At 40.1% G+C, this 27537-nt stretch overlaps 2 protein-coding genes across 2 annotated transcripts; both read right to left on the bottom strand.

Moving 5' to 3' along the window:
- Positions 1-2641: 2641 nt before the first annotated feature.
- On the bottom strand, positions 2642-3333 carry LOC147896007 (uncharacterized). The gene is made up of 2 exons (XM_087382195.1): positions 3147-3333; positions 2642-3046 (listed from the first exon to the last, which is right to left on the bottom strand). Exons 1-2 carry the CDS (start codon positions 3331-3333, stop codon positions 2763-2765), a joined length of 471 nt encoding a protein of 156 aa, XP_087238321.1. The 3' UTR covers positions 2642-2762.
- Positions 3334-17398: 14065 nt separating this feature from the next.
- On the bottom strand, positions 17399-18184 carry LOC147896008 (uncharacterized). The gene is made up of 2 exons (XM_087383254.1): positions 17931-18184; positions 17399-17830 (listed from the first exon to the last, which is right to left on the bottom strand). Exons 1-2 carry the CDS (start codon positions 18115-18117, stop codon positions 17547-17549), a joined length of 471 nt encoding a protein of 156 aa, XP_087239380.1. The 5' UTR covers positions 18118-18184; the 3' UTR covers positions 17399-17546.
- Positions 18185-27537: the final 9353 nt, after the last annotated feature.

Below are 27537 nucleotides of genomic sequence, written 5' to 3' on the forward strand. Positions count from 1 at the left end.
CATGAGTAGCCTTAGAGCACTCTTTCTCTCTCTCTCTCTCTCTCTCTCTCTCTCTCTCTCTCTCTCTCTCTGTGATGAAACCTCTTTTGATATGAGATTTGTGAGTTGTAGCTTCATCTCCCATGGAAACTGAGATTCACATTCATGTCATCTCTCTTGATTTTTTCTCTCCTTTCTCTTGAGGTTTCCTATTTCCTATAGATTCTTGCAGTAACCACATGGGTCAATATTCTCTACGGCCATTGTAAGTGTCTTTCCTTTTCTTTTAGATGAATTGTATGGGAATTGGATCATTGGCAAAGGTGGAGTGTGCAATCTTCCCAAGAAAATCCCATGTGAAGAGAGGATAGTTCTAAGGATAGTTTGATCCCCTGTGGTAAATCCCTCATAACTTTGTGCTCACTTGTCTATTTTTGGCAAAACTTACATTAATGCAAAGCTCTCCTTTAGGCACATCTTTCTATGTATTCAACTTGTGTAAGGTAAATAGAGAAAGTTTTGAGACTCTATGTGTGGTCTGTCTATTTCTAATTATGATTTGGAACCCCTTGTAGTAAATTGCTCATAACTTTGTGCTCACTTTTCCAGTTCTAAAGATTACCACGAAGCTCTCTTGAAAGCACATAATTATATGTGTTAAGTTTTTTAATCAAAGGTCAAAAGAAGAAGTTATAAGACTCTGTGTGTGATTTCTATTTTTACGATAGTTTTAACCCCTTCTAGTAAATTGTCCAACTGCTTCTCTGTTCCCATGAAAAATTTTCAGCACAAAACCCATTCATACCTATGGGTATGATTCCCTTATTATATATGTCAAGTTTGTTCCATTGTCAAGTGAAAAGATCCTTATCCTCAGGTTTAGAAGAACTTGAAAGCTAAGAGGTGCATGAAGTGTCATTACCCCCAACCTCATGTTACACTACAACTGAGTGATGGTGTAGTGATCATGTACACTGCAATATCATTATATAGATTACAAAAAATCACTTTGTACTAAAAATGAATGGTGAGAATTCTTTATAATCCCCGTCAACTATAAGAGTTGTCATGGAAATCAATCCTCTAAATTGACCACCCACATCAATGAAAACAATTACTATTACAATGTTTCACTTTCTATGAATTAGCTTCATTGAAACTTTAAAAACAATAATTGATGTAGCCAATTAAATTTCTTGAAAAAGCTTCATTGAAACTTCAAAAGCAACAATTGATGTAACAATTTGCATTAGAAAGTAAATACATTTGAAACATTAAAATTTTCAAAGAAGGAACCCTTCCCTCAAAGTACAATTCTTACGAAGCATATAGCAGCTGCACTATTTACTTTTGTGCTCAGTTTATTACCCATTCTAAACCCCAAAAAATAATTACTCTTGCATCGTACATTTACATCTCATAGGGGATGCCTACCCACTCCAGCTACTTTTATTATTATAATGCATACCAAAGCAATACTAAGAGGTAAGCACATGCCAACCAATATAGAGTAGAAAGTAGCATTCATTTAAACGTGATTCCAAAATAGTAAAAAAGGCAAGGGATTCTAGACTTAGATATGAAACAAAAGTCTAAGCCAGGAGGACTAACTTGCGAGACTACAAATCAAGCTACAAAACTATACAAGTGAGTCAAGTTAATGTAGAGAAATAAGAGAGTGAATAGGACCCCCCCAGTAGCGTGAAAAATCAATTAATTAGTTACGGGGGTGTGTTGGGGAGGGGGCATAAGGAATAATTAAACTTAAGGGGGGGAGTATTAATTAAGGGTAAAGGGGGGGGAGGGGGAGCATTAAAGAGGGGGGAGGGAGAGAAGCTTACGTGAGAGAGGAAGGGGGGAGTATTAAAGAGAGAGGGGGGGACCACATGAAGGGCATAAAAGAGGGGAGAGGGATGAGGGACCATTTTATAATATTACTATAAGGAAGGGTTACATGATATTACTTTAGAGCTTAGTGGTAGGGCTCCCACCTGAGAAGAGAAACGTTTTAAGTTCATCTTTTCTTGAAAGTTTGGGAAAGCCCCCTTGAACATAGTATATGCCTTAAATTAAGGCATAGAGAAACATAAGCTAATCAAAGCAAAAATAAATTAAGCCTTAGATGAACATAGCTTAATTAAGCCTCTAATGGATCAAAACAAACTAATTAATTGGTAGGGAGCATAGATGTGAATAGGGAGCAAGTATGTCCCCCCATACATTGAAAAATGGGAAATTCCCATGGGGTGAAAAAAAGAGGGAAAGGGCATGATTAAAGTAAGGGATAAAGGGGGGAGGGAGGAGTTTCGATTAAGAGGGACCACTTAAGAAGGGAACATTAAAGAAGAAGGCACTTGCTAAAGGGGGGACCATTTAAAGGGGGCTTTAAAGAAGAAGGCACTACTAAAGGGGGAGGGGAAAGAGGGACCATTTATAATATTTTAGTTAGCACTAGATATACTCTTCCACTCTATAGCTTAGTGTTAGCGCTTACATGTGGGAAAGACAACATTGTGGCTTCGACCTGGTAAAGAATGTAGCACTCTTCCTAGACATAGCTTAAAATAAATAAATTAACCCAAATAAATCAATTAATCTAAGTAACCTCTATGGTCCAAAAGAAAGAGGAATATAATAAAGTTGAGCGAGTATGTGCCCCGTACATTAATGATTATACTCAAAGGATAGATCAAAGACAAAGTTAATACAAAGCTATATTATTTAAATACATAGGAAACCTTTGCAGTCTTATTTATAGCATGCGGCTACAATATGTGAAGCACCTAATTGTACGTGAGCTGGGCATTCACGCGTGAGTTGACAATTTGGATTGTGCGGATCCATGTTTCCTTGACAGTTTCAAAGAAGTTCTCCTCCCCACTGCTCTCGTATTCCATTGTGTATCGCGCAACGAACGAGCTTTCATCCGGCCCAGGTAGAAACTTTACAGTGGTGGCGTGGGCGTGAGACTTCTTGCCAAGCGCCGCCTCTTCCTCAATCCTCCACTTTATAGAGTGTTGGTCGTCGTCTCGTTCCTCAAATGTGCACATGAAATCGGGCAATATTCCTGCAATAGCCCGAAGACATCAGTCGCTTCCTTTGTTTGTTTCGCATAGATAGCTTAGGAGGGTTGCGTATTATGCTATGGACAGAAATGTGTATCTTACCGTTGCTGAATTTGATTGATACCGAGCAGCCTTTCTTGCACCACGGTCCTCCTTCTATGCTTGAGAAAATCTCAGGCACCAACGATACGAACGCGCGCTGGCCATCGTTGGCCACAGCATTCCAAAATGTGTCCATAGGATGATCCACTGTCACCTCAAAATTCATGGTCTTCTTGTTGCAACCCATTTCAGAGACGTTCGATGAAAAACCGTGGAATAATGGATTTGGCGGCAAGCGCTAGCAAAGCAGTCGAGTGTCGTAGCATAGGAGGTGAGAAGAACGAAGAAGAGGGCGATTATTATATAAGTGTGCAAGAAGGCATCGATAAGATTCTAGCAAGGTGCAAAGCAGCTAACAGTGAGAACTTATCTCGTCACTATCTCTTCTGACGATGTATCTGAAGAGCATCCTTTGTTACGTATGCCACTACAAGAGCATCCTTTGTTACGTATGCCACTACAGTCCCCCGCCTCCGCCCTGCCCCCCGAAAAAACACACAGACACATACCTCAGACATTGTCAATCACTTTCCTAGATGGGCACTAGGGACTCGAGTACACCCATAGGAACATTTGACAAGAATGTTTACGCACTCCAAGAAGCTTACCATCGTTGGGCACCTACAATAATGGGAGCCTCGAGGGGCAGGTTCTCGTGGAGAGACATAATCCGCCAGTTGGCTATGGAGAAATGCGACTTGATGAAAATTCAGCACACTAATCGACACAAAGCTTGGTTGCGGAGCGACTCTGGAACGCTCTCTCATTGGTTGGCTGATAGGGTCTCCATTGTTGGGCAACCAAGCTTGGCTGGCCAAGGAAGGGTGATTTGTAGGAGTGAAGTGGTAGCCACGTTGTAAGAAAGAAAAAATCAAAGGGGTTCGGTGTATAAGGGCCTACCCTCATGGAAAGGAAGCTCTCCTATTGGACAATTTGGGCGCCAAGCAATGGGCACCTCCCAGTCTATAAATAGCCAAAGAATATATCTCACTCGATGGAGGATGGAAGCTTACTGAGTGTGAAGATCATAATGGGAATAACTTTTTAAGATTTGCATCTTTGCATTTGATTTAAGGGCATACGTTAAAGTGTATTCATGCATGTGTACTATGTTAATCCAATATAATCTATATATGGGGTGCAATGAATGAGTATGGAAGGTGCAAATGTTCACAAGAATAGCGTACAAGATATTATTTACTTTTCTTATGGATATCTTTGTTTTGGGTTAAAGAGTGTGCTTTTAAAGTGCAATAGTGTGTGTGTGCTATGTAAATCCAATAGTGTGTGTGTGCGCTATGTAAATCCAATATATAATGTGTATAAAGAGAGGATGCAAGTTGAAGTGACATGTTGAAAGAAGATCATGACATTTTATGTCCGATCTCATTTTTTCATTGATGCACATCTATGTTGAAAACAATCAAGTAAGGTAATTTTATCTATAGAAGAGCAAATTTTACAGACTTGCATCAACGAAATTGTGGGCTCAAAAAGGGCCTTATAAGGATTGTATTAAGGGAGGAATGATTTTATTAACACAAAGCTTAATACGTCATGGTAAGCTATATTAAATGCAAGGTGTTAATTGAGCAGGATGTGTTATGAATATAAAGCTGTCTTTTATGATAATTTTCCTTACTGGATGGTTTAGATGCATTCGTGCATAATGCAAATGATTGTGATCCATTAAATCACATGATGATCAAAGGGCTCACATCAAGCATCCCATTCAATGGCATGCATGTAAGGATGGGTGGCTATAAAAGCATTAAATACAGTGGAGGTAATTTGACATGTGCTCACCATGTGTCTTGGGCATAGGGATTCTCCATGGTCTTGGGCATAGGGATGGTCCATGTGTCTTGGGCATAGGGGTGGCCCATGGTTAGCCATTAAATCTATACTAGATCTAATGGTTCAAAGCAAATTGAGGTGAAAGTTGGCATGACTATCACCAATATAAGTGGGCAAGGTCCCCAACACATTCAATGATGGATTTATCTTGCATGTGCCACGTGTGTGGAAGACTACACTTGCCTTTGCATAGTTTATCAAAACCATTGAAACATGCATATATCTAATGCCTCAAGAACACCCCTATAAGATGATGATGCATGGTGATTGAGGCAACCATCTATGAAGACCCCTTGTCATTATTGATAATATGATGGCCATGAAACCTTAGTGAGGATTAAAATTTTCCTTTACATTGTTGAACTCATAAAACTAGGAGGGAAATGCCAATCAGGGGACTTTTCTCCACCAATGAACACAAGAATGGTTCCTCCAAAATTCTAATGCCTAGTCTTCCTGATTAATCCATAGCCTAAGAAGTAGGGATTGCTTATATCTCTAATTGAAAGAACTCTTTTCACTTCAAGACACGGGCTGCTTTCCAACAAGATATCGACGCTAAATACAAAGATTTTTTTAAAAAAACAAGTGGAAAGTGTAGGAAAGTCCATCAGTGTGGATGTCGCAAGAAACCGTTAGTGCAGGAGTCAGTGTCATCATTGGTAAAATATAATCGATAGTTCAGTAGAAGTGCTGAAATACTGAACGACTAAATGTCCTGTCCTACTATTGCTCCTCCTCACCCTTGGTCTCTCTACATGCACCCTCCTCGCCCTTGGTCTCTTTGCATGCGCCCGATCCCTCGCCCTCCTCTTCTACTAGCCTAACCACTTCTTCTTTAGATCCCATCTCTCTGTCCGAATCTTCGGTTGCGTCAAACATGCCTCCCTAAGAATGAAAGAAGGCAGAAAAACTAAGAGTGTTGATTGTAAGACAATTTGTGATAGTTAAACGATAATAAAGAGGAATAGGGTATACTCACATGACGTGCTGCCACCCTTTCCCAACCGATGTGGACTCCTTCTCTCTCCTTCTCCTTAAACTGTGCCTTGGCTCCAATCCTGAACACCCTTCTATACTCCTCGTTGTCTAGAGGCCTTCCAATCACACATTCCTATGGATCCAAATTCAATTAGTTAGATATGAATGACAAGACATTTGAATGATTGAACATGTTACAAATTTAGTAGAAGATAAATATATACTTACCACCATGCCTCATTGTTGAGTCTGCCACTGCTCTCGAGGTGCGAATGACCTACGATCTCTAGGGGTATCCTCGCCACCCTCCACTAAGTCTCAAACACATGTGGATTCTCCTCTTAATCCTTTTTCCATCTCTTCCAATCCTTCGGGTTCGCCCACCCTGGCTTGTGCTTACCCTCCTTAACAGCCTCCCTTAACTCATATCTACAAGACCTAAGGAGCTCCCCCATGTGACTAAGCATGGCATTTTGATCAAACTCGTACCCTTTAGGATTTAGAAATTGTCTCTTGAGGTCATCTATGTAGGCATCCTTGGCTTTATTGTCCTATTGGTTCCAAGGTTTGAATATATTATTGGGGAAGTGGGTGCTCACCAACCTCCTCATGTATCTTGTGAGACTGCCTTCTTGTCCTCGTCCTGTATAACCTCCCAACGCTATTCACTCTGTAGGATAGGTCCTCAGGAAAAACAAAGTCCGAAGGATTCACGGTGGATGGAGTAGCAGAGCTAAAGTGAGGGTTGGAGCAAGCGCTTAAGGAGTGAGGAGTAAGGGAGCGAGTGGTCTGTGAGTGGAGAGGGAAAGGGACTTGACTGGTACTGCATCTCATGAGGAAGGGGAGACTTGTAGGAATGTGAGTGTGCAAAGTCGTCTACATCTCTTGTGCCACCACAGCAGCCTCTACCCTTACTACTCTTTTTGGACCTACGATGGGTGATGCTCCCTTGGAAGGGGCTACACAGGACGACTGTGGAGTAGGTAAAGCCATCGATGTCCCTAATATACCCCCAAGGGGTGTAGGAGAGGGAATAGCCAAGGTCCTCTGGGACAATAGAGAGAAGACTCTCACTAGCTCCACGTCGCTCATGGATGCGACAAACTCATCGGGACTCCTGACGAAGCCATGGGTTGCTAGCAAAGGAGTTCCCCAAGGGGTAGTTGCAAGGGTAGGCCCCTAAGGAGTTGACCTGTGGGGAGTCTACCCAGAGGTAGTTGTAGGGGTAGGCTCCTAAGGAGTCAGCCGAGTGGAATAGAAGTCCTCTGGAGAGTACAGCCCATGATATCTCCTCCTACGAGGGGCCCCATGAACACGGGATATGTGCTCTCTAGGCGACATGCTGACATGTCTAATTTGGGGGGATTGGACAAACATAGACACAAAGAAGAAAACAAACACAAACTAAAGAGCAGGTAAGAAGCAAAAAAAGCAATAAATAATTACACTTTACTTAAAAGACAATTTACTACTTAAAACTCAAGTTCAATTTACTAAAACTATGAAAAGACAATTTACTTAAGACCTCATTGTATATTATCATATATCTCCATAAGTCACATTACCATATGTATCCAAAAGAGTATTTATATACCAAATTTGGGTCCATAAGAGTGTTCAAGTGCAAAATTTATCTCCAAAAGAGTTTTCATATAGAAAAATTCTCACAAAAATATTATTCTTAAACAAAATTTGTCTCCAAAAGAGACATGCTCCAAAAATTCCAAAAGAGAGAAGGAGGTCTACTGCTTTGCATTACTATCTGAGGTACTTTCCTCCTCATGGCTAGATGGGTCACTTAGGACCTCATCTTTCACATCTTGTGATATATAATTATACTCTTCTTGGACTATGTACTCACAGTCCAAGAAGATTTCTACACAAACCATTATGTCCTTGATAGTCTCCTCCTTCTTAATGAGTGGTTTGAAGCGGTCTCTCAAAGCTTATGGAGATCCTGTAGGTTGTTTCTACAGAAAATGCTACTCCATCTGCGATTGGTGGTCTGGAGCCCACCCACGCGCATGCACTTCGATGTTAAACTTTATTCAATCTACATCATGCACAATTTTTCTTGCTACATGTGATAGCAAAGTATCAATGTCCCGAATGATAGCATCATGGGGAACTGGGTGGGGGTTTATAGAAGACTATCGAGGAGGAGGGTGTTCCATTTTTAATCTATTTGAAAAAATGAACCAAATACAAGCATATAAAACACATTACAAATCATATGAGGGCACTCATTCAAGATCTATAAAAGAATTCAGGGTACAAACAAGCTACATTCACATTCACGTCTATTCAAAAAATTGTATATATCGCATAAGCCAATATATTCCGAAAAGATAATTCTAGGAAATGTTATTGCATCCACTCTCATTTATTCCACAATCGGTGCCAATCACGTCCCCTATCACCCTATCCGCTTTATCCTCCTTAGCTTCTGCACATTTAATTCTTTGCTTTTCCCTTCTCCGCTTCATCCTCCCTCAATCTTGAAAGTCTCCCCTCCTCTCTTCTTTGTCTCACACCACTCCCCTTCTATATCCCTTCTCACACCACTCCCTTCTCGTTGTTCCCCTCCTTCCATTCCTTCCACTTTGCTACTCCTCATTGCTTCCTTCTTGTCATTCCTTTCTCATCACTCTCTCTCTCTGCTACTCCCAATGGCCCCTAGAAAAAAAGCTCTGATAGAATACTTGGAGGAGATGTACCCTCAAAATTATGATATAAAGGATGAGGAGGTAGATGTACCATCGCTCCCTAGGCACATCTGTGTCCCTCTGCACACACCGAGGGCAAGGATCATTCTGACCAAGACAAGACCAATCATGAAATCCTAGAGGCTTCTATTGAGGAGATGCTGAGCTACATCCAAGAGGAAGGCCACACGCCTAAGGAAGCTGCTTGGAGTAAGGAACAAAATAAAAAAGAGGTGAAGGATAAGAAGAAGAAAAGAGATGACAAAGGAGAAGGTAGCACTTCATAGAAGACCAAACGATGAAGAATGAGAGGGAGCCCTCTCTTGGATATTTGTTGTAACCCCTCTTGGATTTTGTCATTCTCTATGATAAGATTATGTTGTATCGGAGATGGGGGTGAGATGTCTGAGCATGAGGCCATGATGTGAGATTTGGCATCAACATGTCTAATGACCTATGTATCCATGCATATATGTAGGACTTAAAACACAAGGGTACCATGCTTGTCCTATTTGTGGCCCCAGTTTGAATGCATGGCACTCCAAACATATGAGGAAGATGGTTTATGAAGGACATGCTCAATATCTTCCACTTGATCATCCTGCATGTGAAGGTCAACTTGATCCACCACTGGTCCATAGCAAGGCAAGTGACTAGATTCAGGATTGGAGAACGAATGGTGAAGAGCCTCCTCTTGGTATGGACCGGATGTCTATCTTTTATGAGCTTCCATATTGGGGCAAGTTACAAATCAATCACCTCTTGGATCCCATGCATATCTTCAAGAATGTGGGGGCTTATATTTGGACACACTTGGTTGGTGACAAAGACACAAGAAGAGTCCGAGAAGACTTGCACAAGATGGGTAGCCTCACTTGTCGCCCCAAGAGCATGTGCGTAGAACTCAAGAGTGTGGTTTTACAACTCAAGAGGGTGGTTCAGGAACCCAAGAGTGTTTTCCTAGAATTGTTCTCCCAAAGGCACCACGGATCCTTTCCAAGGTAAATGAGGCAAGGGTTAAGGTGGATATTGCATATTTTTGGACACCCACGGGACACATGCATTGCCTGAGGGGAGCGTTTACAAAGGACAATAAGCTTAGTGGCCTCAAGTCCCATGATTGGCACAAGGTCTTATAGGTATTCTACATGTTAGCTTGAAAGAAGAGTAGAACTAAGATTTTGATGCTTTTGTGTAATTAACTATATGATTATGACACATTGTTATAACTCCTTTGTTGCTTGGATAGTTATCCTCCCAATTATAGTGAAAGGATGCTTATCAGAAGATGTTAGAACCACTATCTACAAGATCAATGACATTGTCAGGTATGCTTACTATCATATCACCTTCATTATATTTCATACAATTTTAAATGATGGGTATAAAATATTGAATCTTACAAGTGCATGTGGAATAGGTGGATCTCACAGAAAGAGACGAGCATTGAGAGGGCTAAGGTGGACTCCATTGAAACTATGTGCTTGCTTGAGAAGCCCTTTCCCTCAAGCATTATGATGACTCAGGTGCACTTGCTTGTACATGTAGTTGATGAGGTCACCATTGCAAGAATCATTCATAGTCGTTAGATGTTTTTCCTTGAACGTTTTATGAAAACCTTGAAGGGATTTGTAAGGCAAAGAGTTAGACCCAAAGTAAGCATGGTAGAGGGGTGGCTTGTGCAAGAGTCATTAGTATACATCATAGAGTTTCTTGCATCCATGGATCTCGATATGCCACATTCTTGGAACATCAAGGACGATGATTGTTTCATTGTAGAGGTTCCCCAAGGTAAAGGGGTTGAAAGAAAGATGAGTGAAGAGCAAAGAGAGAAATTCAATAAGATTTGTCTCCTCAATAGTCCCAAGATGCAAAGATGCGTCGAGAGATATGAAGAGGCCAAAGCAAAAAGAATAAATGAGAGGGAAAGATTTAGAGTCATGCACAGGTAGAGGGTGCCATATCCACTAGACCTTGCTCTTCTCCCAAGACACATGCCTCGTGATTGAAGACAAGAAGCTCTTCGTCGTGAAGCTGAACATGATGGAGAGGACACAACTGATTGAGAGTGGGAGCTTGCAATCAGATGTATGCCACATGTAAGTTTTTAACCTTTCTACTTAATTTGGGTGTTTATGATCACAATTACTACAAAACGCATCCTCATTGTTTTAATCATGTTATTTTGTAGTACAAAAATTACAATTCATTGTGGTTGCATGGACAACATTGTGGTGTGGAATACAACGATTCAAGGAGAGTCACATATAACTGTGGAGTCATCATGGCTAACTTTGTACAAGATAGCCAAGCAAGTGCTTTTGATACCAATCTTATCTCCTCGTATAGTTAGATTATTTTGGGACCATACGTGACATCTATGAAGTTGATTCTAGATGATTTAGTATTTTCATCTTGATATCAAATGGTTTGGAACTATCTACAATGGTCCCAATGCTACAGTGAGGAAAGATAGCTGTGGTTTCTTTTCCATTGACTCCACTAGACCCTGAACCAATGAAAGTGATACCTTTGTTCCTCCAGAGCATTGTGAATAGGTACACACTAATGAATTGATTAAAAGCTAATATATTTGTTTTCAAACAAATGTTGTTAGATGTTCATATATATATATTTTTATACTTGAGCATAAATGAATATAATTACTAGCACCTAATTTGTACCTTCAACATAGGTGGTCTTTCATCTGGATCATTTGGATCCAAGATGGTGGTACGTGGTCCAAGTTGCTCCTCAAAGCAAACATACTTTTGAAGATAGGAATGTGGATACGGAGATGCCAGCAAAAGATTCAAATAATGATGCCGATGGATCTAGGGAAGAGGATGAAGATGACGATATAGGCCATGAAGAAGGTGACAATAATGACACTGTAATGGAGGAAGGTGAAGATCACGACTTTGGGGAAGAAGACAAAAAACTAGAGGCCGGTGGGTGTGTTTTTTTAGTGAGCTTTTTGTCGCGAGCTTTGTATGAAAGTTAATAAAATTTGTGAGCTTTTTCGACATCCCCCTTCAACACATACAAATCCTAGAGACATTTTATTGGTATATTTAATGAAAATTTGACAAATGTTGATGTATTTTTTTAAAAACATAAATCGCAATGCACCATGACCTTTACTAACACTCCTAAGTAGTGTATAGTCCTTTTAGAAACAAGGATTAAGAGATAAATTAGCAACAAAATTCTCATTACATTAAAATTTTCCCTTTAATAAGGCTTGGTACACCCTTAATCCAATACAAGCCTGATCAGATCGTCAACATATATGATAATGAAGGCTATGGATGAGCTTTCTTAATGCAATGATATATTTAGAGAACTTGATGCCTCTAATGAAGGCCTCAATTTTTCAATTATAAATTATTACAAAATGGAATCAATATATAGTTATCATTAAATAAAGCCTTTGGAAGCTGGCCCAAAAACCCTAGAAACGATTATAAACATGTGTGCCTTTCAATGACTTTTGAAAAAACCATATGGGAAAAAAGCACACTTGTAGGGCCAAGCTAGAGTCTGCGTCGGTGCAGACTCTAGCTGGGCCCTGCAGATGCACTTTTTCCCCAGAGGGGGTTTGAAAAATCATCAAAAGGTACCCATGTTTATAGTTGTTTCTAGGGGTTTAATGCCTTCTAAGCTCATTTTTTATGTCTAAAAAGCCTAATTATGTGTGTATCAAAATGTTGGCTTTTGGGTAAGAAATCTAAGCTATAAATATATATTTTTAAATCTCATATGTGACCCTTGATATCTTGACCATGGTGTATATGGAGAAATTGATATATAAACATAAAGTAATCTCTAGGATTTATATAAATAATTTTAATTTCTTCATATAATCAATAGATATGGCTAAAACCTAAGTGCAAATGTGTGGAAAAGGTTTGCACACTTTCCAAGAAGCCAAAAAAGTTCACAGAGAATTTCCTTCCTATAATGCAAGATTCTTGGTCTCTTTGGAGTTGGTAGATTTTTATCCATAAAAAGAAGCATTTGAGCAATGGATTAAAATTCTTTAAGAAAACTAAATTGAAATAGCTTTTGACATGAGGAAAAAATCAGTACAACAATGTCGAATCCGTCAGGTAGTCCAAGCTCCGAGGTCAGGGTCTACTTACTTGAGTAATGGTTGAAGCCATGAGGAGGATGTAGAAGCTAAAGAGATTGAGGCGTAATGGTTGTAAAGAGGAGCAAATATTAAAGAGACAAGTATTAAAGGGACAAATAGTGTCTGGGGGGTATTCCACCCCCATAATGAGATGCAATGAGGGTGTGGTCCTCACCATCATGAGATAATTGAATTAAAAGAGTTAAATTAGGGGGTACACCCTTCTTTGAAGGAACCGAAATAGAAAGACGTAAAACTACAATGGATCTTTTTCTTTAAACTATTGCACAATGGAACTAAGATCTATTGCACAATAGAAAGATCTTTTTCTTTAAACTATTGCACAATGGAACTAAGTAAAACTACAATAGAAACTTAAAAAATGTACCCAACAAGGCCACACAACATGACCTTAGAAAATTATAATGAAACAATTCAATGGAATGCAATGCCTTTGAAAAAAAGAAAAAGATAATTTAAAAACTAAATACATAAATTTGTAGATCTACAACAAAACAATCCACTCAAAGAAATAGTAAAAGTATATATAAATATATATATGTGTCTAAAGGAAATAGTTATATATATATATATATCATAAAAGGAGATAGTAAACAAAGCACCAAACATACCCCTAAACACGTCAAGAGAACGTGAACATAAGCCAAAAAATTACATGTAAAAATAATACTAATAAATACATGTGGGAATAACATGCAGAAGTCTATCTTAGTAAACAAAAAGTGAGAGAGCCCGTTTCTCTTTTTGAAGGTTTCCACTCAAGCTTCGAGAAGTAAAGCGATCTCGGTTCTCAGTTGTTGGATTTGAATGAAGTAAATGCTACGAAAGATCATTCCAAAGCTTGTGAGAACAAAAGCTATAGAGTTACGATGACATCATAAATAAGAAGTTGCAGCCAGCCAACCAAGTGAACTAAGAGGTAGAGGGCCAGAGAGTTAGAAGGGAGGGAGAAAGCTTCATAGGAAGTGATTTCTCATATAGTCATCAAATAAATGTAGACAAATATATTTCTCATATAGTGATCAACAAATGTGACCAACTATTTGCTTGTGTGACACCAAATTTGGATATCTTTTTTTTGGTATTGGTATCACTTTTATGTACGTTTGATAAGAGTGTGAGGATAAATCGGTAGCCCAGTGGGTACCCCTTATTTTAGTTTCATAAGGGATTGAGAGTATGATGGAATGGGCCATCATTGTAAATACCATGTGTATGAATGATAAATACCTTGCTAAGGGGGAGTATGGGGGAGTGTTATTTGTGTATGAGATATTAAAAAAATAATAAGGTGATTCATATAAAGAAGCCTGATACCATGTTTATGTGTGCTCAATCAATAATGTCAGAGAAATCACATGCCAAGTTTTGGAAGAGGATTGGGATGGATTGTGGAGGGTGTGAAAGACTGCAAAATCAAGAGGAATCCTTCCAAAATTCCTATGTGGAATATGGAGAATGTGGACATATGGAAAAGAGAGGGTCCCTACGGGCTCCATGTGAGAAGACTCTTGAACTTTGAATTTTAAAGAGTCATGAGCATCTTGTCATGGGACACATGTCGAAAATTACCAAGGACATGGATGGTGACATACGGGCTTATGTGATTGATGGTGGGAAACGAATCTATAGGTAGAAATTGTAATTGGGTGAATGAGGTGACAAAAGTATCTATTAAAGGAGGAATCATGTCCCTTGTTCAACAAGTCTTCCACCAATAGGCCACATGCTATTGTAGGTCTCATATCCTCAATCGTCTCTCTCTCTCTCTCTCTCTCTCTCTCTCTCTCTCTCTCTCTCTCTCTCTCTCTCTCTCTTTCTCTCTCTCTCTCTCTCTGTGGTAGACATTTCCTTGTATATACATTCAAGTACACTTCCCTTTGGTTTCTTCTTCTTCCATGAGTAGCCTTGGAGCACTCTTTCTCTCTCTCTCTCTCTCTCTCTCTCTCTCTCTCTCTCTCTCTCTCTCTCTCTCTCTCTCTCTCTCTCTCTCTCTCTGATGAAACCTCTTTTGATATGAGATTTGTGAGTTGTAGCTTCATCTCTCATGGAAACTGAGATTCACATTCATGTCATCTCTCTTGATTTTTTCTCTCCTTTCTCTTGAGGTTTCCTATTTCCTATAGATTCTTGCAGTAACCACATGGGTCAATATTCTCTACGGCCATTGTAAGTGTCTTTCCTTTTCTTTTAGATGAATTGTATGGGAATTGGATCATTGGCAAAGGTGGATTGTGCAATCTTCCCAAGAAAATCCCATGTGAAAAGAGGATAGTTCTAAGGATAGTTTGATCCCTTGTGGTAAATCCCTCATAACTTTGTGCTCACTTGTCTATTTTTGGCAAAACTTACATTAATGCAAAGCTCTCCTTTAGGCACATCTTTCTATGTATTCAACTTGTGTAAGGTAAATAGAGAAAGTTTTGAGACTCTATGTGTGGTTTGTCTATTTCTAATTATGATTTGGAACCCCTTGTAGTAAATTGCTCATAACTTTGTGCTCACTTTTCCAGTTCTAAAGATTACCACGAAGCTCTCTTGAAAGCGCATAATTATATGTGTTAAGTTTTTTTATCAAAGGTCAAAAGAAGAAGTTATAAGACTCTGTGTGTGATTTCTATTTTTACGATAGTTTTAACCCCTTCTAGTAAATTGTCCAACTGCTTCTCTGTTCCCATGAAAAATTTTCAGCACAAAACCCATTCATACCTATGGGTATGATTCCCTTATTATATATGTCCAGTTTGTTCCATTGTCAAGTGAAAAGATCCTTATCCTCAGGTTTAGAAGAACTTGAAAGCTAAGAGGTGCATGAAGTGTCATTACCCCCAACCTCATGTTACACTACGACTGAGTGATGGTGTAGTGATCATGTACACTGATCATGTACACTGCAATATCATTATATAGATTACAAAAAATCACTTTGTACTAAAAATGAATGGTGAGAATTCTTTATAATCCCTGTCAACTATAAGAGTTGTCATGGAAATCAATCCTCTAAATTGACCACCCACATCAATGAAAACAATTACTATTACAATGTTTAACTTTCTATGAATTAGCTTCATTGAAACTTTAAAAGCAATAATTGATGTAGCCAATTAAATTTCTTGAAAAAGCTTCATTGAAACTTCAAAAGCAACAATTGATGTAACAATTTGCATTAGAAAGTAAATACATTTGAAACATCAAAATTTTCAAAGAAGGAACCCTTCCCTCAAAGTACAATTCTTACGAAGCATATAGCAACTGCACTATTTACTTTTGTGCTCAGTTTATTACCCATTCTAAACCCCAAAAAATAATTGCTCTTGCATCGTACATTTACATCTCATAGGGGATGCCTACCCACTCCAGCTACTTTTATTATTATAATGCATACCAAAGCAATACTAAGAGGTAAGCACATGCCAACCAATATAGAGTAGAAAGTAGCATTCATTTAAACGTGATTCCAAAATAGTAAAAAAGGCAAGGGATTCTAGACTTAGATATGAAACAAAAGTTTAAGCCAGGAGGACTAACTTGCGAGACTACAAATCAAGCTACAAAACTATACAAGTGAGTCAAGTTAATGTAGAGAAATAAGAGAGTGAATAGGACCCCCCCAGTAGCGTGAAAAATCAATTAATTAGTTACGGGGGTGTGTTGGGGAGGGGGCATAAGGAATAATTAAACTTAAGGGGGGGAGTATTAATTAAGGGTAAAGGGGGGGGAGGGGGAGCATTAAAGAGGGGGGAGGGAGAGAAGCTTACGTGAGAGAGGAAGGGGGGAGTATTAAAGAGAGAGGGGGGGACCACATGAAGGGCATAAAAGAGGGGAGAGGGATGAGGGACCATTTTATAATATTACTATAAGGAAGGGTTACATGATATTACTTTAGAGCTTAGTGGTAGGGCTCCCACCTGAGAAGAGAAAGGTTTTGAGTTCATCTTTTCTTGAAAGTTTGGGAAAGCCCCCTTGAACATAGTATATGCCTTAAATTAAGGCATAGAGAAACATAAGCTAATCAAAGCAAAAATAAATTAAGCCTTAGATGAACATAGCTTAATTAAGCCTCTAATGGATCAAAACAAACTAATTAATTGGTAAGGAGCATAGATGTGAATAGGGAGCAAGTATGTCCCCCTATACATTGAAAAATGGGAAATTCCCATGGGGTGAAAAGAAAGAGGGAAAGGGCATGATTAAAGTAAGGGATAAAGGGGGGAGGGAGGAGTTTCGATTAAGAGGGACCACTTAAGAAGGGAACATTAAAGAAGAAGGCACTTGCTAAAGGGGGGACCATTTAAAGGGGGCTTTAAAGAAGAAGGCAATACTAAAGGGGGAGGGGAAAGAGGGACCATTTATAATATTTTAGTTAGCACTAGATATACTCTTCCACTCTATAGCTTAGTGTTAGCGCTTACATGTGGGAAAGACAACATTGTGGCTTCGACCTGGTAAAGAATGTAGCACTCTTCCTAGACATAGCTTAAAATAAATAAATTAACCCAAATAAATCAATTAATCTAAGTAACCTCTATGGTCCAAAAGAAAGAGGAATATAATAAAGTTGAGCGAGTATGTGCCCCGTACATTAATGATTATACTCAAAGGATAGATCAAAGACAAAGTTAATACAAAGCTATATTATTTAGATACATAGGAAACCTTTGCAGTATTATTTATAGCATGCGGCTACAATATGTGAAGCACCTAATTGTACGTGAGCTGGGCATTCACGCGTGAGTTGACAATTTGGATTGTGCGGATCCATGTTTCCTTGACAGTTTCAAAGAAGTTCTCCTCCCCACTGCTCTCGTATTCCATTGTGTATCGCGCAACGAACGAGCTTTCATCCGGCCCAGGTAGAAACTTTACAGTGGTGGCGTGGGCGTGAGACTTCTTGCCAAGCGCCGCCTCTTCCTCAATCCTCCACTTTATAGAGTGTTGGTCGTCGTCTCGTTCCTCAAATGTGCACATGAAATCGGGCAATATTCCTGCAATAGCCCGAAGACATCAGTCGCTTCCTTTGTTTGTTTCGCATAGATAGCTTAGGAGGGTTGCGTATTATGCTATGGACAGAAATGTGTATCTTACCGTTGCTGAATTTGATTGATACCGAGCAGCCTTTCTTGCACCACGGTCCTCCTTCTATGCTTGAGAAAATCTCAGGCACCAACGATACGAACACGCGCTGGCCATCGTTGGCCACAGCATTCCAAAATGTGTCCATAGGATGATCCACTGTCACCTCAAAATTCATGGTCTTCTTGTTGCAACCCATTTCAGAGACGTTCGATGAAAAACCGTGGAATAATGGATTTGCCGGCAAGCGCTAGCAGAGCAGTCGAGTGTCGTAGCATAGGAGGTGAGAAGAACGAAGAAGAGGGCGATTATTATATAAGTGTGCAAGAAGGCATCGATAAGATTCTAGCAAGGTGCAAAGCAGCTAACAGTGAGAACTTATCTCGTCACTATCTCTTCTGACGATGTATCTGAAGAGCATCCTTTGTTACGTATGCCACTACAGTCCCCCGCCTCCGCCCTGCCCCCCGAAAAAACACACAGACACATACCTCAGACATTGTCAATCACTTTCCTAGATGGGCACTAGGGACTCGAGTACACCCATAGGAACATTTGACAAGAATGTTTACGCACTCCAAGAAGCTTACCATCGTTGGGCACCTACAATAATGGGAGCCTCGAGGGGCAGGTTCTCGTGGAGAGACATAATCCGCCAGTTGGCTATGGAGAAATGCGACTTGATGAAAATTCAGCACACTAATCGACACAAAGCTTGGTTGCGAAGCGACTCTGGAACACTCTCTCATTGGTTGGCTGATAGGGTCTCCATTGTTGGGCAACCAAGCTTGGCTGGCCAAGGAAGGGTGATTTGTAGGAGTGAAGTGGTAGCCACATTGTAAGAAAGAAAAAATCAAAGGGGTTCGGTGTATAAGGGCCTACCCTCATGGAAAGGAAGCTCTCCTATTGGACAATTTGGGCGCCAAGCAATGGGCACCTCCCAGTCTATAAATAGCCAAAGAATATATCTCACTCGAAGGAGGATGGAAGCTTACTGAGTGTGAAGATCATAATGGGAATAACTTTTTAATATTTGCATCTTTGCATTTGATTTAAGGGCATACGTTAAAGTGTATTCATGCATGTGTACTATGTTAATCCAATATAATCTATATGGGGTGCAATGAATGAGTATGGAAGGTGCAAATGTTCACAAGAATAGCGTACAATATATTCTTTACTTTTCTTATGGATATCATTGTTTTGGGTTAAAGAGTGTGCTTTTAAAGTGCAATAGTGTGTGTGTGCTATGTAAATCCAATAGTGTGTGTGTGCATTATGTAAATCCAATATATAATGTGTATAAAGAGAGGATGCAAGTTGAACTGACATGTTGAAAGAAGATCATGACATTTTATGTCCGATCTCATTTTTTCATTGATGCACATCTATGTTGAAAACAATCAAGTAAAGTTATTTATCTATAGAAGAGCAAATTTTACAGACTCGCATCAACGAAATTGTGGGCTCAAAAAGGGCCTTATAAGGATTGGATTAAGGGAGGAATGATTTTATTAACACAAATCTTAATACGTCATGGTAAGCTATATTAAATGCAAGGTGTTAATTGAGCAGGATGTGTTATGAATATAAAGCTTTGTCTTTTATGATAATTTTCCTTACTGGATGGTGTAGATGCATTCGTGCATAATGCAAATGATTGTGATCCACTAGATCACATGATGATCAAAGGGCTCACATCAAGCATCCCATTCAATGGCATGCATGTAAGGATGGGTGGCTATAAAAGCATTAAATACAGTGGAGGTATTTTGACATGTGCTCACCATGTGTCTTGGGCATAGGGATTCTCCATGGTCTTGGGCATAGGGATGGCCCATGTGTCTTGGGCATAGGGGTGGCCCATGGTTAGCCATTAAATCTATACTAGATCTAATGGTTCAAAGCAAATTGAGGTGAAAGTTGGCATGACTATCACCAATATAAGTGGGCAAGGTCCCCAACGCATTCAATGATGGATTTATCTTGCATGTGCCACGTGTGTGGAAGACTACACTTGCCTTTGCATAGTTTATCAAAACCATTGAAACATGCATATATCTAATGCCTCAAGAACACCCCTATAAGATGATGATGCATGGTGATTGAGGCAACCATCTATGAAGACCCTTTGTCATTATTGATAATACGATGGCCATGAAACCTTAGTGAGGATTAAAATTTTTCTCTACATTGTTGAACTCATAAAACTAGGAGGGAAATGCCAATCGGGGGACTTTTCTCCACCAATGAACACAAGAATGGTTCCTCCAAAATTCTAATGCCTAGTCTTCCTCATTAATCCATAGCCTAAGAAGTAGGGATTGCTTATATCTCTAATTGAAAAAACTCTTTTCACTTCAAGACACAGGCTGCTTTCCAACAGGATATCGACGCTAAATACGAAGATTTTTTTTTAAAAAACAAGTGGAAAGTGTAGGAAAGTCCATCGGTGTGGATGTTGCAAAGAAACCGTTAGTGTAGGAGTCACTGTCACCATCGTTAAAATATGCTCGACAGTTCAGCAGAAGTGCTGAAATACTGAACGACTAAATGTCCTGTCCTACTATTGCTCCTCCTCACCCTTGGTCTCTCTACATGCGCCCTCCTCGCCCTCGGTCTCTTTGCATGCGCCCAATCCCTCGCCCTCCTCTTCTACTAGCCTAACCGCTTCTTCTTTAGATCCCATCTCTCTGTTCGAATCTTTGGTTGGGTCAAACATGCCTCCCTAAGAATGAAACAAGTTAGAAAAACTAAGAGTGTTGATTGTAAGACAATTTGTGATAGTTAAACGATAATAAAGAGGAATAGGGTATACTCACTTGATGCACTGCCACCTTTCCCAACCAATGTGGACTCCTTCTCTCTCCTTCTCCTTAAACTATGCCTTGGCTCCAATCCTGAACACCCTTCTATACTCCTCGTTGTCTAGAGGCCTTCCAATCACACATTCCTATGGATCCAAATTCAATTAGTTAGATATTAATGACAAGACATTTGAATGATTGAACATGTTACAAATTTAGAAGAAGATAAATATATACTTACCACCCATGCCTCATTGTTGAGTCTGCCACCACTCTTGAGGTGCGAAGGACCTACGATCTATAGGCGTATCCTCGCCACCCTCCACTAAGGCTCAAACACATCTGGATTCTCTTCTTAATCCTTTTTTCCTCTCTTCCAATCCTTCGGGTTTGCCCACCCTGGCTTGTGCCTACCCTCCTTAACAGCCTCCCTTAACTCATATCTACAAGACCTAAGGAGCTCCCCCATGTGACTAAGCATGGCATTTTGATCAAACTCGTACCCTTTAGGATTTAGAAATTGTCTCTTGAGGTCATCTATGTAGGCATCCTTGGCTTTATTGTCCTATTGGTTCCAAGGTTTGAATATATTATTGGGGAAGTGGGTGCTCACCAACCTCCTCATGTATCTTGTGAGACTACCTTCTTGTCCTCAGCTTGTATAACCTCCCAATGCTGCTCACTCTATCGGATAGGTCCTCGAGAAAAACAAAGTCCGAAGGATTCACGGTGGATGGAGTAGCAGAGCTAAAGTGAGGGTTGGAGCAAGCGCTTAAGGAGCAAGGAGTAAGGGAGCGAGTGGTCTGTGAGTGGAGAGGGAAAGGGACTTGACTGGTACCGCATCTCATGAGGAAGGGGAGACTTGTAGGAATGTGAGTGTGCAAACTCATCTACATCCCTTGTGCCACCACAACAGCCTCTACCCTTACTACTCTTTTTGGACCTACGATGGGTGATGCTCCCTTGGAAGGGGCTACACAGGACGACTGTCGAGTAGGTAAAGCCATCAATGTCCCTAATATACCCCCAAGGGGTGTAGGAGAGGGAATAGCCAAGGTCCTCTGGGACAATACAGCGAAGACTCTCACTAGCTCCACGTCGCTCATGGATGCGACAAACTCATCGAGACTCCTGACGAAGCCATGGGTTGCTAGCAAAGGAGTTCCCCAAGGGGTAGTTGCAAGGGTAGGCCCCTAAGGAGTTAACCTGTGGGGAGTCTACCCAGGGGTAGTTGTAGGGGTAGGCTCCTAAGGAGTCAGCTGAGTGGAATAGAAGTCCTCTGGAGAGTATAGCCCATGATGTCTCCTCCTACGAGGGGCCCCATGAACACAGGATATGTGCTCTCTAGGCGACATGCTGACATGTCTAATTTGGGGGGCTTGGACAAACATAAACACAAACAAGAAAACAAACACAAACTAAAGAGCAGGTAAGAAGCAAAAAAAGCAATAAATAATTACACTTTACTTAAAAGACAATTTACTACTTAAAAATCAAGTTCAATTTACTAAAACTATGAAAAGACAATTTACTTAAGACCTCATTGTATATTATATATATCTCCATAAGTTACATTACCATATGTATCCAAAAGAGTATTTATATACCAAATATGGGTCCATAAGAGTGTTCAAGTGCAAAATTTATCTCCAAAAGAGTTTTCATATAGAAAAATTCTCACAAAAATATTATTCTTAAACAAAATTTGTCTCCAAAAGAGACATGCTCCAAAAATTCCAAAAGAGAGAAGGAGGTCTACTGCTTTGCATTACTATCCGAGGTACTTTCCTCCTCATGGCTAGATGGGTCACTCAGGACCTCATCTTTCACATCTTGTGATATATAATTATACTCTTCTTGGACTATGTACTCATAGTCTAAGAAGATTTCTACACAAACCATTATGTCCTTGATAGTCTCCTCCTTCTTAATGAGTGGTTTGAAGCAGTCTCTCAAAGCTTATGGAGATCCTATAGGTTGTTTCTTGCCTCCCACAGAAAATGCTACTCCATGTGCAATTGGTGGTATGGAGCCCACCCACGTGCATGCACTTCGATGTTAAACGAGTGTTAAACTTTATTCAATCTACATCATGCACAATTTTTTTTGCTACATGTGATAGCAAAGTATCAATGTCCCAAATGATAGCAACATGGGGAACTGGGTGGCGGTTTATAGAAGAGTATCGAGGAGGAGGGTGTTCCATTTTTAATATATTTGAAAAAATGAACCAAATACAAGCATATAAAACACATTACAAATCATACGAGGGCACTCATTCAAGATCTATAAAAGAATTCAGGGTACAAACAAGCTACATTCACATTCACGTCTATTCAAAAAATTGTATATATCGCATAAGCCAATATATTCTGAAAAGATAATTCTAGAAAATGTTATTGCATCCACTCTCATTTATTCCACAATCGGTGCCAATCACATCCCCTATCACCCTATCCCCTTTATCCTCCTTAGCTTCTGCACATTTAATTCTTTGCTTTTCCCTTCTCCGCTTCATCCTCCCTCAATCTTGAAAGTCTCCCCTCCTCTCTTCTTTGTCTCACACCACTCCCCTTCTATATCCCTTCTCACACCACTCCCTTCTCGTTGTTCCCCTCCTTCCATTCCTTCCACTTTGCTACTCCTCATCGCTTCCTTCTTGTCATTCCTTTCTCATCACTCTCTCTCTCTGCTACTCCCAATGGCCCCTAGCAAAAAAGCTCTAATAGAATACTTGGAGGAGATGTACCCTCAAAATTATGATATAAAGGATGGGGAGGTAGATGTACCATCACTCCCTAGGCACATTTGTGTCCCTCTACACACACTGAGGGCAAGGATCATTCTGACCAAGACAAGACCAATCATGAAATCCTGGAGGATTCTATTGAGGAGACGCTGAGCTAAATCCAAGAGGAAGGCCACACGCCTAAGGAAGCTGCGTGGAGTAAGGAACAGAATAAAAAAGAGGTGAAGGATAAGAAGAAGAAAAGAGATGACAAACGAGAAGGTAGCACTCATAGAAGACCAAACGATGAAGAATGAGAGGGAGCCCTCTCTTGGATATTTGTTGTAACCCCTCTTGGATATTTGTCATTCTCTATGATAAGATTATGTTGTATCAGAGACGGGGGTGAGATGTCTGAGCATGAGACCATGATGTGAGATTTGGCATCAACACTATTGTATGATAGTGCGAGGATGTAAAAACTATGAGCTTACCTCTCAATCTTGAATTTGCAAGAAAAGTATGGATGGTCAAACACAAGTGTCTCAGCCTTGATGAGGTTTGGAGCCTTGATTTAGTATCTTGTTCCTAATTGTTTTAATTAAGTAGTATCTCATTCACAAGGTTTCTTGGATATGCAAATTGTAATAGGTTGCTCTAAAAGATGTTGCCTGTCCCAAATACCATGCCCAATCCCACAGACGAAGCAAAAAAGATATTGACGATGGTTGGGATGGATTATGAAACCATCCACACTTGCCCTAATGATTGTATTTTATTTTGTCACAAGTGTGGCGATTTGGTTACTTGCACATATTGTGGAGCACAATGCTACGGACAAGACTTGCTTGGGGAGATGATCCCAGTGCAGGTCCTGAGACATTTTCCCATCATCCACAGAATATAGCACATGTTCAGATGCAAGTCCATTGTGCAACTGATGATGTGTCATGCTATACACCAATCCATCGATGACACTTTGAGGATCCCAACAAATTGTGATGCTTGGAAGCACATAGACAACATTTGTGAGGGAGCCACGTAATTTACATCTTGGGCTCGCAATGGATGGCGTGAACCCTTTTGAGTTACACTCCACATCTTGGTCGACATGGACCATAGTCTTGGTGAACCACAATATTCTGCCATGTCTAACAATAAAGAAGGGACACCTCATGCTTGCCCTACTTGTGCCGGGAAGTATAAGGCCAAATATATGGACATGTACATGGCACCCTTGATCAAGGAGCTGCAGAACCTATGGAGGGGCATACATGCCTTTGATATTTCTAGAGCCTTGAGGCAAGCCGTAGACATGTGCACCATGCATGACTATCCAAGATTTGGGGAGTGCACAGGTACATGCTTGTGCATGCCTATTGATACCTTTATGATTCTATTGTGGTATGATCTATGCATGTCTAATGACCTATGTATCCATGCATATATGTAGGACTTAAAACACAAGGGTACCATGCTTGTCCTATTTGTGGCCCTAGTTTGAATGCATGGCACTCCAAACATATGAGGAAGATGGTTTATGAAGGACATGCTCAATATCTTCCACTTGATCATCCTACATGTGAAGGTCAACTTGATCCACCACTGGTCCATAGGAAGGCAAGTGACTAGATTCAGGATTGGAGAACGAATGGTAAAGAGCCTCCTCTTAGTATGGACCGGCGGATGTCTATCTTTCATGAGCTTCCATATTGGGGCAAGTTACAAATCAATCACCTCTTGGATCCCATGCATATTTTCAAGAATGTGGGGGCTTCTATTTGGACACACTTGGTTGGTGACAAAGACACAAGAAGAGTCCGAGAAGACTTACACAAGATGGGTAGCCTCACTTGTCGCCCCAAGAGCATGTGCGTAGAACTCAAGAGTGTGGTTTTACAACTCAAGAGGGTGGTTCAAGAACCCAAGAGTGTTTTCCTAGAATTGTTCTCCCAAAGGCACCACGGATCCTTTCCAAGGTAAATGAGGCAAGGGTTAAGGTGGATATTGCATATTTTTGGACACCCACGGGACACATGCATTGCCTGAGGGGAGCGTTTACAAAGGACACATAAGCTTAGTGGCCTCAAGTCCCATGATTGGCACAAGGTCTTATAGGTATTCTACATGTTAGCTTGAAAGAAGAGTAGAACTAAGATTTTGATGCTTTTGTGTAATTAACTATATGATTATGACACATTGTTATAACTCCTTTGTTGCTTGGATAGTTTATCCTCCCAATTATAGTGAGAGGATGCTTATCAGAAGATGTTAGAACCACTATCTACAAGATCAATGACATTGTCAGGTATGCTTACTATCATATCACCTTCATTATATTTCATACAATTTTAAATGATGGGTATAAAATATTGAATCTTACAAGTGCATGTGGAATAGGTGGATCTCACAGAAAGAGACGAGCATTGAGAGGGCTAAGGTGGACTCCATTGAAACTATGTGCTTGCTTGAGAAGCCCTTTCTCTCAAGGACAATGATTGTTTCATTGCAGAGGTTTCCCAAGGTAAAGGGGTTGAAAGAAAGATGAGTGAAGAGCAAAGAGAGAAATTCAATAAGATTTTTCTCCTCAATAGTCCCAAGATGCAAAGATGTGTGGAGAGATATGAAGAGGCCAAAGCAAAAAGAATAAATGAGAGGGCAAGATTTAGAGTCATGCACAGGCAGAGGGTGCCATATCCACTAGACCTTGCTCTTCTCCCCAGACACTATTGCACAATAGAAAGATCTTTTTCTTTAAACTATTACACAATGGAACTAAGTAAAACTACAATAGAAACTTAAAAAATGTACCCAACAAGGCCACACAACATGACCTTAGAAAATTATAATGAAACAATTCAATGGAATGCAATGCCTTTGAAAAAAAGAAAAAGAAAATTTAAAAACTAAATACATAAATTTGTAGATCTACAACAAAACAATCCACTCAAAGAAATAGTAAAAGTATATATAAATATATATATGTGTCTAAAGGAAATAGTTATATATATATATATATATATATATCATAAAAGGAGATAGTAAACAAAGCACCAAACATACCCCTAAACACATCAAGGGAACATGAAACATAAGCCAAAAAATTACATGTAAAAATAATACTAATAAATACATGTGGCAATAACATGCAGAAGTCTATCTTAGTAAACAAAAAGTGAGAGAGCCCGTTTCTCTTTTTGAAGGTTTCCACTCAAGCTTCAAGAAGTAAAGCGATCTCGGTTCTCAGTTGTTGGATTTGAATCAAGTAAATGCTACGAAAGATCATTCCAAAGCTTGTGAGAACAAAAGCTATAGAGTTACGAAGCTGCAGCCAGCCAACCAAGTGAACTAAGAGGTAGAGGGCCAGAGAGTTAGAAGGGAGGGAGAAAGCTTCATAGTAAGTGATTTCCAAGGTAAGTGCACCAAGCTCTTTGCTTATAGTAAGCAAGGCTGTCAAAGAAGCCAACAAGACGACCAAGCGTAAGAAGCTATAGAAGAGGACGGAGTAGAGCTCTCTATCTAGAGAAGCCAAGAGTAAAGCTAGCACCAATGAAGGGCATTAGCTTGGCCTACTACTTGACGGGAAGGACGAAGTGCGAAAGGGAAGGACAAAGCTTAATGTAGTGCCACCATGTAAAGACATAGCTTAAGGCAAGGGAAAAGCAAGTCGAGAGATGGTCAGGAGCCATGCAGTACCCTCTAAGCAAGAAGCGAAGACTATGTGGCATAACTATCAAGTAAGCAAAAGAGTTGAATCTGAGCTAGACAAAAGTCAAAGGTGGAGAAGAGTTGCCAAAGCCAATAGAGAAAAGGGCCAATAGCACTCAGAGATACACATCGTACACTATAAGAGCCAACTAATCTCTCTCGGAGGGAGGAGACAAAAGTAACAACCTACGCAATGCCTTGTGGGTAGGAAGTGGCTAGAGAACTGGAGTTCCATAGCCAGAAAAAAGACAACGATGACAAGCATAAGGGGACAAATGTAAGCTGGATGAAGGAGGATAAAGAAGGTCCAAGCACCTAAGACAACACTAAGAACCATCACTGAGAGCAGAGATTGAGTAGGCAGGTGTGTAACTGA

Source organism: Dipteris shenzhenensis, chromosome 12 (assembly GCF_047967505.1).
Source record: "Dipteris shenzhenensis isolate YYH24624 ecotype China chromosome 12, Dip_SZ_1.0, whole genome shotgun sequence".
Taxonomy (NCBI): domain Eukaryota; kingdom Viridiplantae; phylum Streptophyta; class Polypodiopsida; order Gleicheniales; family Dipteridaceae; genus Dipteris; species Dipteris shenzhenensis.

Excerpts from the sequence above, each read along its gene's own strand:
- LOC147896007 (XM_087382195.1), bottom strand. The coding sequence starts at position 3,333 with ATGGGTTGCAACAAGAAGACCATGAATTTTGAGGTGACAGTGGATCAT. Across the intron at positions 3,047-3,146 it reads ATCAATCAAATTCAGCAACG|GAATATTGCCCGATTTCATG; the intron begins GTAAGATACACA and ends GGGCTATTGCAG.
- LOC147896008 (XM_087383254.1), bottom strand. The coding sequence starts at position 18,117 with ATGGGTTGCAACAAGAAGACCATGAATTTTGAGGTGACAGTGGATCAT. Across the intron at positions 17,831-17,930 it reads ATCAATCAAATTCAGCAACG|GAATATTGCCCGATTTCATG; the intron begins GTAAGATACACA and ends GGGCTATTGCAG.